Source organism: Protopterus annectens, chromosome 8.part0, assembly GCF_019279795.1.
Source record: "Protopterus annectens isolate FY-2018-M chromosome 8.part0, PAN1.0, whole genome shotgun sequence".
NCBI lineage: Eukaryota > Metazoa > Chordata > Ceratodontiformes > Protopteridae > Protopterus > Protopterus annectens.
In genome coordinates this window covers 1900871734-1900887134 of record NC_056741.1, presented here as the reverse complement: position 1 = coordinate 1900887134, position 15401 = coordinate 1900871734, and the positions used below count along the sequence as shown (strand labels likewise).

Below are 15401 nucleotides of genomic sequence, written 5' to 3'. Positions count from 1 at the left end.
TAAATTGTTTTTCTTTGTGTGTGTTGATTATCAAGGGTACAAACTCGATCTTAAGTAATCTGGGCTTAAGAGAGGATTATGGGTAAGGGGAAGAACTTGAGCTGCAAATCCAAAGTTTGAGAAGTGGCTGACATAAGATCAAGAACTCAAAGGTTGAGGAAGGAGGAATGCAGACCAAAATAGATACATCTTTGTGGATTAGTATGTAACTTTTGTTTCTTGTGGACCATTTTCTGAAAAACCTTTTCAGTACCCCTGAAGGGTTACCCAACTGCTGCACTCTGGAGGCAGACAGAGGGCACCTGTATCTGCACCCACAATTCTTGGGTGCTGAGAATAATTTCCAGATGTTATTCTATGCCATTTTACCTAACACCTGTTTGAAAAAAAGAAAGTTCCTAATGTTTACCCAGTCAGTGGGACCTGGCAGCAGCAGAAGTTTCCAAGCTGCTAGAAAAAGTCATCCAGCTGATTTCCAAAAAAACATCTGGAGTCAAGGTCATTTTTAGCACCCAAGAAAATGAGTGACCTCGGACCCATGCTGAGCCTGAGACGTTTGAACCAGTATGTCGGGCAGAGAAAATTTGGAATGGTCATGCTTCAATCCATTTTACCTTTACTGAGGAAGGACGATTGGATGGGCTGCAGAGATCTCAAGGGCGCATGCTATCATGTGAAGATAGAAAAACATTCGAGGAAATTTCTCCATTTCTGGTGAGAGGCTATCATTATCAGTTCAGAGCCCTGCCATTCAGTCTCACCACAGCCCCAAGGGTGTTCACCAAAATTATGGTAGTGGTGGTGACTCATCTGCACTTTTTAGGGATCCAGATTTCCCATACTTTAACATTTGGCTCTTTACCGCTACAGCTGACAATCTTTTATCACACCATTGGGACAGTTTGCTCCGATTGATGCAAGATTTACACATCATGGTTAATCTGACCAAAAATCAGCTTATGCTGTCCCAGCAGATAATGTTTATTGGATGCCACCTCATCAGGATCTTACAAATTGCCCAGCTTCCAGAGTACTATAGCCTTGCCTGACAGCAGCGCAAGTTCTTCACCACTCCTGTCCTCCAGCAAGAATGATCCTTCATCCGTTGGGCCGTATGTCAACCATAGTCCTCATGGTCCCACTCACCAGATTTTACATGAGGGTTTTTCAGTTGACTTTAAGCGATCCATTGGTTCCAAAGTTTACATCCACTTCATACCAAGGTAAAACTTACTCATATTTGCTGGTGGCACATGGCTTGATGGATAACGTCACCTTCTGTGGTAGATGGACATCCATTTCTGACAGACTCCCCTGTGGCTTAATTGACAGCAGACACTTCCCTTCTAGGGTGGGGCAATATTTCAGAGGGAAGACTGTTCGGGGCACTTGTTCGATCTTCCCATCAGTGTTCTGTAGATGAGAGCAGTCCTTCTAGAACTGCAGTCCTTTCAGGACTCTCTCCTCGGAGACATGATCCAGGTGCAGACAGGCGATATGTTAGTAGTCTGGTACATCAACAAACTGGGAAGAACCCACTCCTAACCCTATGCCAAGAAGCCATGAGAGTGTGATAGTGGGTGATGTCTTCATACCACTTTCTAATAGCAGTGCATATCTCGTGATCATCCAGTGTTTTAGCAGACAAGTTAAACCGGTCAGTCTATTTTGATGCCTCACAAGTGGTGAATTAATCAAACAGTGACAGCCTGGATCTTCATTCGTTGGGGCCAACTTCATGTTTCACCTAAACAAGTGCCGCAGTTACTGTGCTCTGATCCCTCAGCAGGGGTATTAGTGACAGATATTCTAGTCCACAGCTGGCCACCAGGTCACTTCTATGCATTTCCCCCATTGCCTTTAATGAAAATATTCAAGCAGAAAGCAAGAAATGTTTTAAGCCAAGCTGATCATCATTGCCTCTTGCTGACCTTATCAACCATGGTTTTCATTCCTGTGGCCTCTTCTAGCATATCCTTCATGGGAAGCTGGATCACTATCCAGATCTGCTAACAGACCCATCCATTCTACCTCTTCTGGACCACAAAAACAGGAAGTTATCAGCTTGGTTCCTCCAATTCTAACACTAGCCAGAGATGCCAAGCTTTCCTTGTCAATAAAAGTATAACAAACAGTCCTAGATAAAGAGCCACCTTCCGAATGAGAAAATAGTAGTACAAACAACAGATGATGCTCTCCACAGCTGATAAAAAATCCTTTATTCACTGCAGTAGTAAGCGCTTTCGCGTTGTTACAAACGCTTCATCGGACTTATAAAACAAATATATTCACAAACTTCTTTAAAAGCATTCACCAATTAAGAACAACCAATCAAAATACTAATGTGAAATGGTCAATTTCATCACTTTCAAAATAAAAGTGTATTCACAATTGTGTGTGCCTAAAAAGAAGTACCTCTTGACAAAACTATATATATATATATATATATATATATATATATATATATATATATTTAAAAACGTGTATAAAAACTGTTTATACTAACTCATTGAAATATGTAACAAAATATAAAAAAATACATATCAAAAGCATTTTTGAAAAAACACACTTGGTAACAATATATTATAGTGACTATGCTAAAATTATTTTATGGCTCTAATGCTTGTATGGACGTGCTCCTAAAAATGGCTTTAAAGTAACCTTCTCATTAAGTCCTCTCCCTTTATGTGCCTGTAGTCTCATGATCCACCGATTTTCACATTCTTCAGTATAATTTTTTATATTGCCTAATCTATTAGTCCTTTTCACTAACTGTACTACACTGAACCTAAAATAATGTGAGGTACCTACACTTAAAATGTGCCTGGCTAGGGCATTATGGTCATCTTCTTTTTTAATGGCATATATGTGTTCTCTTACACGTTCTCTGAGGCTTATATTCGTCTTGCCTACATAGACATACAGAGCCTACAAATTCTACGAGAATAGACGCTCAAGCAGGTGTGACGTCATCGCATGCAACGTCAACTACAGGCCATGCTATTGGTACTGCTAACAGTTCTGTGAGCAGAGAAGAGGGGAATGTAGGAGAGGGTCCTTTAACAGCATTAGCGATTGACTCAACGCCAACCATAACAACAAAAGAACCATTGAATAAAGATAATTTTGTTGCTTCATTCAGCAATGTTTCGACACAGGCGGTGTCAAAGGATGTATTGGGTCATGATACAACAATCCCTTTTCCTCTACCGATACGACAAATGGACAGATCAGGTTGGTCACCACAATGGAATACAAGGAAGCGGAAAACTTCGGAGAACAGGTACGAGTTTCAGAGAAAAGTTTTGAAACCGACCCCCAAGACTTAGTAGTTAATTTATCTAAGTATACACTGGCTAATAGTGAAATATCGTTATTGAATCGTGGTCTATCGTTCATACCATCGAAATCTGCTGACATCACTGATATTTTGTTGGACATTAAAAAGTTTGTTAGAAATATTAGTTTAAGAATGTTGTTTGGTAATAATGATGTTGGAACTGAGTGTATTTAGGAAGCCATCAACTTTTATACCTCCAACTCATCCACTTTTGGAGGCATTTGATAAAACATGTGAACGAGATTTATTTGAGCTGTATCAGTCAGGTATTAAATCTGAATTTTATAATTTAACACTAGAGGAGTTTGCATCAATTAGGAGACTACAAGAGAATAAGGAGGTTATTATACAACAAGCAGACAAGGGAGGTGCGATTGTGGTTTTAGACCATGAAATGTATTTTAATACTATGAAAGATATGCTAAACGATGCTGATACATATTCTGTGTTGAATAATGTGGCGTTAGATAAATTGATTAAAAGTGTACATATGGAATTATATGATTTGTTCCTATGTGGGGTTATAGATGGTGAACTGTATAAATATCTTTTGGTAGAGTTCCCTTTGATTCCAACGTTCAGGGGCCTCCCTAAGATACACAAAACCCTGAACTGTCCACCAATGAGACCAATTGTATCGGGTGGTGGATGGCTTATGGAACCTGCCTCCATTTATATAGAGAAACAGCTCAGACCTGTCATTGATAACACAGCAACAATACTTAAAGATACACAACAATTTTTGGAGAGTTATGGTACTTGTATTTCTTCTCGGGATGAATTGAATGATGAACTATTGGTAATTTTAGATGTTGTATCATTATTTACCTTCATTCCAAATTATGCAGGGATGGAGTATGTGAGGCTATATCTCATAGAAAAAGGCATATCAAGGGATTTTGTTATTAGAACTTTAACATTGCTTGACTTGGTATTGAACAATAATGTATTTACTTATGATAATATTTATTATTTGCAAAGGAAAGGGGTAGCGATGGGCACCCCTTCTGCCAACTCATATGCCAACCTTGTGTTGGCATATTGGGAGAATAATTATGTCATAACTAATACAATTTATGGTAGAAATATAAAATTTTATAAGCGTTTCGTAGATGACGTGTTTTTTGTATGGGATGGAACCAGAGATGAACTTATTAAGCTCATGGATTATATAAATGGTACAACCAATTTTTTGAGGTTTGAATACAAAAGCTCGAATAATATGATAGAGTTTTTGGATGTGCAAATAATGAAAAAGGGTAATGAAATGCATTCAGAGATACATAGGAAATCATGTTGGCGAAACAACATTTTACATTGTAGGAGCATGCATCCCCAGCATATATACAGTAATATTGTAGAAAGTCAAACTCTGAGAATTTCCCACCTTACAACTGAAGATAGTAATTTCAGTGATAAAAAAGAGACACTAGCTAAAAATTTTTTTAGCAAGAGGTTATAATAGGAAAGAAGTTAGTAATATTTACACTGAGAACACCAATATGAGAAAAGGAAGAGGGAGACCCTATCTAAATAGACCTGAAGGCCACAATATAAGTGAAGGGAAGAGAGAATCTAGCACTAATGTAAATAGGATAACCATACCATATTCAAATATGAATACGAAAATTAAGGACATAGTAACTTGGAATTGGAGTATTCTAACTAGTGATGATAGTATCTTTGATATAGTAGGTGAAAGACCAAATTTTACCTATAGAAATATGAGATCTCTAAAAAGGTTGCTTTGTTATGAAAATAATGCCAACAATATACTTCTATCAAATAGGAAGGGCACGTTACCTTGTAGAAATTGCAAGCAATGTGTTTATATGTCAGGGAATAGTACCTATACTCATGCTGATACAGGTAAGGTGTTCAATTTTGATTTCTATGCTGACTGCAGATCCAGAGATTTAGTTTATTTGGCTGTGTGCCAACTAATAAAGAAGATGACCATAATGCCCTAGCCAGGCACATTTTAAGTGTAGGTACCTCACATTATTTTAGGTTCAGTGTAGTACAGTTAGTGAAAAGGACTAATAGATTAGGTAATATAAAAAATTATACTGAAGAATGTGAAAATCTATGGATCACGAGACTACAGGCACATAAAGGGAGAGGACTTAATGAGAAGGTTACTTTAAAGCCATTTTTAGGAGCACGTCCATACAAGCATTAGAGCCATAAAATAATTTTAGCATAGTCACTATAATATATTGTTACCAAGTGTGTTTTTTCAAAAATGCTTTTGATATGTATTTTTTTATACGTTACATATTTCAATGAGTTAGTATAAATAGTTTTTATACACGTTTTTAAATATATATATATATATATATATATATATATATATATATATATATATATATATATATATATATATATATATATATAGTTTTGGCAAGAGGTACTTTTTAGGCACACACAATTGTGAATACACTTTTATTTTGAAAGTGATGAAATTGACCATTTCACATTAGTATTTTGATTGGTTGTTCTTAACTGGCGAATGCTTTTAAAGAAGTTTGTGAATATATTTGTTTTATAAGTCTGATGAAGCGTTTGTAACAACGCGAAAGCGCTTACTACTGCAGTGAATAAAGGATTTTTTATCAGCTGTGGAGAGCATCATCTGTTGTTTGTACTACTATTTCCTTGTCAATAGTTCAGATCCTGTCAGTATCCTAAACAATTACAGCTATGAGAGTGTAACCCAGCAAAGGAAGAGGTTTTCCATTTGGGCTGATTCTAAGGGTTTGAATCCATTTTCAGCTCCTGTTACTTCCATTCAGGAATTTCTGTTAACTTTTTCAACTATCAAAGTTCAGTTAGCAGCCATCTCTAGTTACCATATTGGTCAAAACAGCACATCTGTAGCCTCTGAGGATTTCTAAAGCTTTTCTGAAGGGAGCATTACTTCAACCCTCTGTCAGAGACCTAGTTCCTCCTTGGGACATTACCTTCATGTTACAAGCATTGACTCAACCAGCAGCATCAGTATTATTAAAGTTCTTCTCTTAAAAAAAAACAGGTTTTCTGTTGGCAGTCACTTCAGCTAAAAGAATTTCAGAAATGCAAGCACTTTCCTGCAAACCAGCATGATGTTCATCGTGCATACAGCTGCAGTCATAACAGATGGGTTCTCCTGCCGTCAGGCAGGTCCTCGGTCGGCCGAATTCCAAAGTCTAGGTCCGGCGTCTGTTGTCATCGCTTTCTTTCCTGACATCAGTGCAACAGGGGTATAAAAGACACAGCCGACGCCATTTTCTTCAGTCTTTTTTGCCGCGCGGTGCCCGAAGCAGAAGCAGTTTGCAAGTGCCGGTCGGCCAACTCCTGAAATTACGAAAATTTGGAAACCGAAGTCTTCTTTAAAGTTAAGTACCCCGTTGGGGAAACTTTTCTTGCCTCAGACCGATGTCGGACAAAGTTAACAATTGTATTTCTTGTGGGAAGCAAATACCGCATAAGGATTTCCATTCCCTCTGTATACCTTGTTTAGGCCCAGACCACGACGTCTCAGGCTGTCGCTTTTGTGCTACTTTCAATAAACGCACTATTAAGCGTCGGGCGGAGTTCGCCCAGCACTTTTTTGGTAAAGCTTTTGATTATAAAATGTCGTCGGAGACACCGACTACCGTTTTGTCCAAAAAACCCAAGGACAAAGACCGACACGCGAGGTCCGCCGCCTCCACCGACACCATGCCAAAACCGGCTACATGTGGTCCGGTTCTCAGCGAGGCGCCTAAGCAGCCCCTGACTACCGACGACACTTCTCTGGCGGTGTCTTCTGTAACCGAGACCGCAGGTACCTCGGCCCATACCCTGACTACAGCTACCGAAGCCACTGTGAGTGTTGAGCCTCTTAATGTGGACAGGTCCACTTCCACCCATGGTGTCTTCAGACCCTCATTTTCCCTTTCCATAAAGGCCTTTACTAAGTCCAAATCAGCCATGCATCCCAAGAGGTCTGTTGCACAGGGCCCATCTCCAGGCCCCATGCCTAAAAAGAAGATGCTCAAAATGGCTGAGGATTTAATTACTCTTATCCGGGGTTCCCAACCCCCTCCGGACAAGAGACCCAGAGTGGAGGAAGATTCTCCCTCTTCTGACCAGGGCTCCATTATTTCAGAACATTCTGATGAAGAGGAGCACTCGTACTCTCCCTTTGAAGATTCTGATGCAGAGCAGTCCATTCCTTCTGTATCTCCCCCAGAGGATTTTTCTTTCGGGGAAACCTTGCATACCTTGAGGGAACACTTCCATTGGGAAGGCCAAGATTTTTCAGATTCCAAGAAAAGACTTGGGGAATTTCTTTTGCTACCTCAGCACAGACCTCTGGCGATACCTCCTGTCCTGGACATACTTGATGATGTTTACTCGGAGGCTTGCCTTAATCCGGATTCCCTGCCTCCTGCCCCAGTCAAGCCTGATAGGTACTACAGAGTTCCTAACTCACACCAATTTCTTTACAAAAGCCATAATGCTGACCCTGAAACCATTTCTCAAGGTCCCAAGGGAATGAAGGCCTCTACTGCTAAGAACCCATTACCTTCCGAAAGAGAGTCTAGATCCTTAGAAAGGTGGGGAAAAAAGGTATATACCTCGGCCACCCTAGCCATGAGGGCCTTAAATTGTCAGTTCCATATGCTTAAATATCAGCAGTTTTTGTTATCACAATTAAGGAATAAAATGTCACAACCTGAACAACCAGATTTGAAGGAGTTGCAGGATAATGATGCATAGTGCAGAACAAGTGGGTAAACACACATTACAATGTGGCTATGATGCTCTAGAGGCCTCAAGTAGAGCTGCTCTTACAGGATCAGTCATTCGTAGACATGCCTGGCTTAGGGAACAAACCTTGCCTGATCATGTTAAAGCTAAACTACTAGATGCTCCTTTACAAAAGGATGTATTATTTGGTACTAATGCTGAGGAGATACTACGGAAAATGGAGGAAAAAGCTAAATCTATGCAAACTGTCAAAGCCTTTCTACAGGTACAACCACCACGTTTTAGCAGAAATTGGCCTTCAAAAAACTGGTCCTTTCCAGCCACGGACAAGCCCCAAAGAGGTAGATACAGGCGCACAAGGGGCAGAGGACAATCTCAGGGATCATATAGAGGCAGACAATGGCAAACTCCAGCACCAAGAGGTGGCGAAGACAGTGCACAACAATACAGGAAACAAACCCAATGACTTTCCCTTTGCATGCCAAGCAAGTCTCAGCTGGCAGCACCCTTGGGAGGAAAACTGACATTATTTTCAAAAAATTGGCATATTATCACAACAGACAAATGGATCCTGGAAATTATAAACAGAGGCTACAGATTTCATTTTCACACACTTCCAAAAATGAGAGGCATGCCGAACCTGCCACACAATCAAAGGGCAGAGGCTCAAATACAAATTTCAAAGCTCATGGACATGAAAGCTATTCAAGAGGTACCTACTCACGAGCAAGGTCAAGGTTTTTATTCCAGACTATTCCTGGTACCAAGGAAGGGAACCGATTGGAGACCCATTTTGGACTTATCCATCCTAAACACATTTCTACTCGTACCAAAATTCAAGATGCTCACCTTACAGCAACTTCTTCCCATGCTGGGCAAGGAGTCTTGGCTGGTAACATTGGACCTCAAGGAGGCATACCTGCATGTCCCAATCAGACAAAACTGCAGAAGATACCTCCGATTTCTTGCAGGTTCAGTCCACTATCAATTCTCTGCATTGCCCTTTGGCTTATCTACTGCTCCCAGAGTATTCACGAAATGCCTGGCATCAGTAATTGCCTACTGCAGACTTCAAGGGATACAAATTTACCCTTATTTGGACGATTGCCTGATCCAAGCGGACAGCAAACACATACTTCTGGAACATCTGGCTTATGTAACACGGTTATTGAATTCTCTGGGATACACAGTCAACAAAGAGAAATCCAGGCTAACACCATCTCAGAAAATAATTTTCCTGGGTGCCAACTTGGACACAAACACCCAGATGGCCTATCTTACGCCAGAAAAACAGGGGCAACTAACTCAGTACTTCAAAATTCTAGCAAATTATACCAGGCTAACTGCAAGGAAAATCCTGCAGGCTCTGGGCTTCATGGCATCTTGCATTCTTCTAATCCCATGTGCAAAGTTGCATATGAGGAAACTTCAATGGTACCTAAAAAACCTATGGTCTCAACACAGCCACAGTTTGGAAACAATAATACCACTAATCCCATGTTTGCAAAAGGAATTTCTATGGTGGGCCCAAGCATGCCAAACAAACACAGGTCTACCATTCTGCAAGCCTCATGCAAATCAAGTCATCACAACAGACGCTTCAGACTACGCCTGGGGGGCACACATGACAGACAGGTGCATTCAGGGCAAATGGTCCCAAAAGGAAAAGCACCTTCACATCAATCAAAAGGAAATGCTAGCAGTGATAAATGCAATTACAGCTTTCAAGGACCTCCTGCATCCAGGGCAATTATTGATAAGAACAGACAACACCACAGTAATGTGGTACATAAACAAACAAGGAGGAACACATTCATACCCCCTGTGCAGGCTGGCCATGTCACTTTGGAACTTGGCCCTGGAATGGCAAATCGAACTTCAAGCGCAGTACCTGCCAGGTTTGGAAAACACGCTGGCAGACAATCTAAGCAGAAATATGACAGACCCGCACGAATGGAAGTTGCATCCTCAAGTGTTTACAAAGATAATCCAAGCGTGGGAAAGGCCAGACCTAGATCTCTTTGCTTCCCACAGGAATCATCAATTGACAAAATTCTGCTCAAGGACATTCCATTCAAAGGCCTGGAGAGTGGACGCCCTTTCTTTCAGTTGGGCAGCACGGACAGTTTACGCCTTCCCACCTTTGCCTCTTCTGCCCAAGGTGCTCTTGAAAGCAAGAGCAGACAGACCGAAGATGATACTGATCGCTCCAGACTGGCCAAGACAACACTGGTACCCACTCCTGCGGAGCCTAACACACTCTCCTCCCTGAACCCTACCTCTAATGCCTCTTCTACTGACTCAGCACAGCTACAAAACTCTTTACAGTCAGCTGAAAACACTCAATCTGGCTGCATGGAAAATTCCTTAACACTACAACAGACCCTACTCTCCAAGGAGGTGCAGGATGTCATTTTGGAGGCCAGAAGGCCATCTACTAGAAAGGCTTACTCCGCAAAATGGAAACGGTTTTGCACTTGGAATGAGAAAAAAGGCCAGGATCCTAGAAAACTGAATTTACCTCCGATATTACAGTATCTAGCTGAGCTGTTGAACAGTGGACTTTCATTTTCCTCCATCAAAATCCAGGCCTCAGCCATTTCTGCTGAATACAACACTGATCCACCATTATTCTCCCACCCACTCTTAAGACAGTTCGTCAGAGGGGCTAAGAATATAAGACCTCCAAGGAAACAACCAATACCAGCCTGGGATCTTAATTACATTCTAGAAAAATTAACATTGCCTCCCTTTGAACCAGCTGCCTCAGCAGATTTGCAATATTTGTCCTGGAAAACAGCTTTCCTTCTGCCCATTACCTCAGCTCATAGGGTTTCGGAACTACAAGCCCTCATGACTGTGCAGCCCTTTCTCATCTTCCATCAGGACAGGGTTTCCCTACGAACCAACCCGTCATTTATGCCTAAGGTAGTATCCAGGGTAGCTTTAAATCAGGCCATACACTTACCTACCTTTTACCCCAATCCTCAAAACAAAGGGGAAAGGCTGCTACATTCCTTAGACATCCATAGACAGCTACGTTACTATTTGGACAGAACAAAGCCTTTCAGGAAATCAGAACAACTCCTTGTGTCCTACGCTGTAGGAGCTCAAGGGAAGCCAATTTCCAAACAGACTATTTCAAAATGGATAGGCCACTGCATACGGTTTTGTTACTCCTTTCATGGTAAATCTGTACCTGCAGGCATCAGACCCCACTCCACAAGGGCCACAGCTACCTCTGCAGCCTTCCTCAGAGGAGTCCCTACCAAAGATATTTCGGAGGCAGCCACTTGGAGTTCTGTGCATACCTTCACTAAACACTACCACCTACCTTTATACTCCAAACTAGAGCAGGCTTTGCCACTGCTGTGTTGCAGGGCATTCTGGCTCCTCCCATTTCCACCTAGTGCCTACCACCCTGTGCGTAGCTTTGGGATTCTACCCATCTGTTATGACTGCAGCTGTATGCACGATGAACATAGTACAGTTTTGTACCTACCATAAATGTAGATGTTAGAGTGCTAATACAGCTGCAGTCCAGGTTTCCCTCCCTCCTTCCCCTCTGGGTACAGACCTAGTGGCTAACTCCTCATCTCACAACTTGATTAGGTTATCCTTCTATGGTGTATTTGCTTGCAAGTACTGTTTTTTTGATTATATTGCAATGCATGATTATATATATATTTTTATATATTTTGCCTTCCTTCTGGGGGCACCTGACATCTGGGGCAAGAAAGACCGAAGAAAATGGCGTCGGCTGTGTCTTGTATACCCCTGTCGCACTGACGTCAGGAAAGAAAGCGACGACAACGGACGCCGGACCTAGACTTTGGAATTCGGCCGACCGAGGACCCACCTGACGGCAGGAGAACCCATCTGTTATGACTGCAGCTGTATTAGCACTCGAACATCTACATTTATGGTAGGTACAAAACTGTACTTTTAGCCTTTCATAAAGATAGGGTTTCCTTAAGAACGAACGAGTCTTTCCTTCCTAATGTAGCATCTGAATCTAATTTAAATCAGTCGATATTTCTGTCGGTCTTTTTTCCACAATTTTCAGACAAAGGTGAATTTGTATTACATATGGTGTACATTCATTGTCAACTTGGATTTAGTTCTGTGGAGATAAAAAATCTTTCAGAAAATCAAATGATTATGGAGTTCTCTAAGCCAAAATTGGGCAAAGCATTGGCCAAAGTTACTCTATCTAGATTATCTGATTTGTGTTTCATTTGAGTACAATAAAAAAGGTTTTCCTCTACAATCTAAAGCTAAGGCTCACTTCATGAGCAGTGGACACCTCTACAGCTTTTGACAGTAGATTACCCATTGTCTGTGCAGCAGCTACTTGGTCAAAAGTTCTTTCTTTCGTGTCTCATTATAGGCTGGATGAACACTCTAGATCCTGTTCATCCTTTGGCTGCACGAATCCTTCCTTGATACCACCTTTTTCTATATGCTTGGGAATCAGTCATACTGTTAAATAGGATGAAAATAAACAGAATTGGATCCAAAAAAGTTGTGTACTTAACATGATGATAGATCCATGTTGTATAATTTTCTCCCACTTGCCCCCAGCCAGATTGTCACAAACAAAATTCTGATGACTGGTCGACTGACTCAGTCTGAGTTAGTAAGGTGGACATTGGGAAATTATGGGTGGGGGAGGAGTCAGAACTCTGGAACTTTAGAGCTTCAGATTTGGTGCCGAGGTCGGATCTGACAAGTAGCAATTGAACTGGCCGAAAATCAGACAGCAGGAATCTTAGTGTTATGGTAAGTACTTAGCTTTCATTTTCCTTTGGGTTATTTTAAGTTCATGGTTTGACAAGTAAGGAAAGAAAAATCCTTTGCAAAGCATGAGACGAGAAAGTGTTACTGGAAGAAAATTTCAGGCACTCTGTCCAAAGATTTTCAGTTAGCAGGACTTGCATGTTATATGTAGTATATAAGTGCAGTGTAAACAAGATTTAACATAGGAGAGTAGAATAAGATGAGACAGTCTTCTCTTCAAAGGACTCCATCTGTATTCTGGGAAATAAGGACTCCCAACTCAGAAACAAAATCATGTCAGTATGATCACCCCCATCAAGATTGTTTGGGTTAAAGCAAAATAAAATTGGTAATGGCTACTTCGAATGGTACAGAAATATTAATATACCATAGAAAATAGAGATAGGATTAAAAAAAAAAACATGATTTTGTTTCTGGTCATAGCGGTCTGTTTGTTGGCTCAGGGCTGCCAGCTTTCTGGAAGTATACTAGATGCATTTCTTGTAGATCTTATGCTGAAATGGTATAAAAAGTGGATTTTAATAAAAATACATTAAGCTAGGTTATTAACGGTGTTTTACTGCAGTGAATAAAAACTCTAAAAGTCAGATATGAAGAATATTTAAGCATAAAAAGTGCCTGTAATGACTAAAAATACAGGCTGGTGGTAGATTAGTAATAAAAAAATAGCAGTAACCAATTTTTGTGATATTTTAGAGTAAAGAAACTAAAAACAACTGTTAAGGTAACTTTTCAATCATATAAATAGTGCAGAGTTTGTAACTGGCAGTGTTGGTGTTGGAGTAGTATTTTATGCTTTCTAACACTTTTTTTCTTTTATTTTTTTAGAAAGTGTGTGTTATGTCAACAGATTGAATGATGGTTACAATTGATCCTCTTCCAATCTTACCTTTTTGGAGTACAAGAGATACAATGGTTTGCTTACCATTTCAGACTGTAAAGAAATTACTTTTACAACTTTCTAAATGATTGTAGTTTGCTGGATTATATTCAGTGCTGGCAGAAACCTTACACGAGGTTTGCTGCTGACACTTAAGCTGTACACACCGTGGTTGCTGGGAGCATTTGCTGCAGAAGACATGGGTAATGCCTGTGTGTGTCGAGATGAAAGTGATATTGAAGACTGTACTAGGCCTTCTGGTCAGCTGAGATCTGCAGATATTATAGTTCCAGAGGTAGAAACAAGAAACCGTCCAAGAGACCCTGTGAGACCTCCAAGGAGAGGAAGGGGACCGCATGAACCTAGAAGAAAAAAACAGAATGTGGATGTTCTAGTGCTGGACACACTGTCTGTCATTCGAACTCTTGTTGACAAGTAAGCATTTGTTCTTGCCATTTCCATAGAAGTGGCTTATGTTTAATCTTAAAAGGATTACTTCTGGGGAGGTGTAATAGAAGATATGTTTCATTCTAAAGGATTTTTTTAATTGCCAAATAGACATCTTTCCTGTTGAAAGCTACAGGGTTGGATGATGAAACATTGTGTTTTTTTATCAAGTTAATTTTATATTCAAAATGTTCTAGGTAACTTGAGCTTTGAAGATGTCCTCGGAATTAGTGAGGGCACATAACCCGGGGGGTAATGTACATCTGTCCGATTGGTAGCTTTGTGGGAAAGGCTTGTTCATGAGTGGAAAAATTAGACTTAATAAATCAATATTTGAAGTTTTGAGCTCTGTGTTTGAATTAATTCTTAATCATTTTATATTTTTAAGTCCTACACAGTACCCATTCACTTATTTAAATATGTAAATTGAACTGAAGTGGCTTCCATAGACCATTTTAATGTTTGTGTTTAAGTAGGTGCAAGGCAGCATATACTCTGTTACCATGGTAGAGCCCGTTCTACTGATTCACCTGAATGAGACTGATATTGTGAGTGCTGGGGGTTTTGCCATTCGACTTTTAGATATACATTTTTGTGTGTTTGTGACCATATTGGAAGTTATTAATCTCACCACCCCTGAAAGGTGTAGTATTACCCTGTAATTCCCACCCTGGAGGGGGCTGTAAGTAAAAGTTGCCCCTTTCTTTCTAATAGGAATATTTCACATATTGTACTTTTTGGGAATTGCTGAGTAACAATGTATGTATACTTCATTGCAGGTTTGCACATGTAGCATATCTGTTATCTGACTGGACATTTTGCATAGCACTTTATGGACAGGTGCAAACACATGGGGGGGGGGGGGTTGTGTTTTATTTTTGTTCGTAGATTGTTTGCCAGTGCTCAACTTCCTGGCTAATGATTTTTTTTTTTTTTTGAATTCTAAGCAGTAAAAAGTACTGAAGCTACTGGCTGATGACATTTTTAAAATTGTAATAGCTACTGTTTGATGGCTATGAATTTCTGTTTTGCGTTTTGTCAGAAAAGCAGCAAGGCGGCATCGACTAAAGCCATGATTGGCTAGGGGATGGTAAAGATGGAGCTGTAACATTTTGCATTGCACTTGAGATCCAAGGAATAGTATCACACACACACACATACATATACACATACACACACACACACACACACACACAC

General features: G+C 40.4%; 1 protein-coding gene across 2 annotated transcripts in view; it reads left to right on the top strand.

Moving 5' to 3' along the window:
* Positions 1–15401, top strand: part of RSPRY1 (ring finger and SPRY domain containing 1) — a 1565455-nt gene that overhangs the window by 155241 nt on the left and 1394813 nt on the right. For both annotated transcript variants that reach the window (XM_044081400.1, XM_044081401.1), the window contains exon 2: positions 13706–14192. In XM_044081400.1, coding sequence (XP_043937335.1) covers positions 13843–14192 — 350 coding nt within the window. In that variant the 5' untranslated portion in view covers positions 13706–13842. The remainder of the gene's footprint in view (positions 1–13705; positions 14193–15401) is intronic.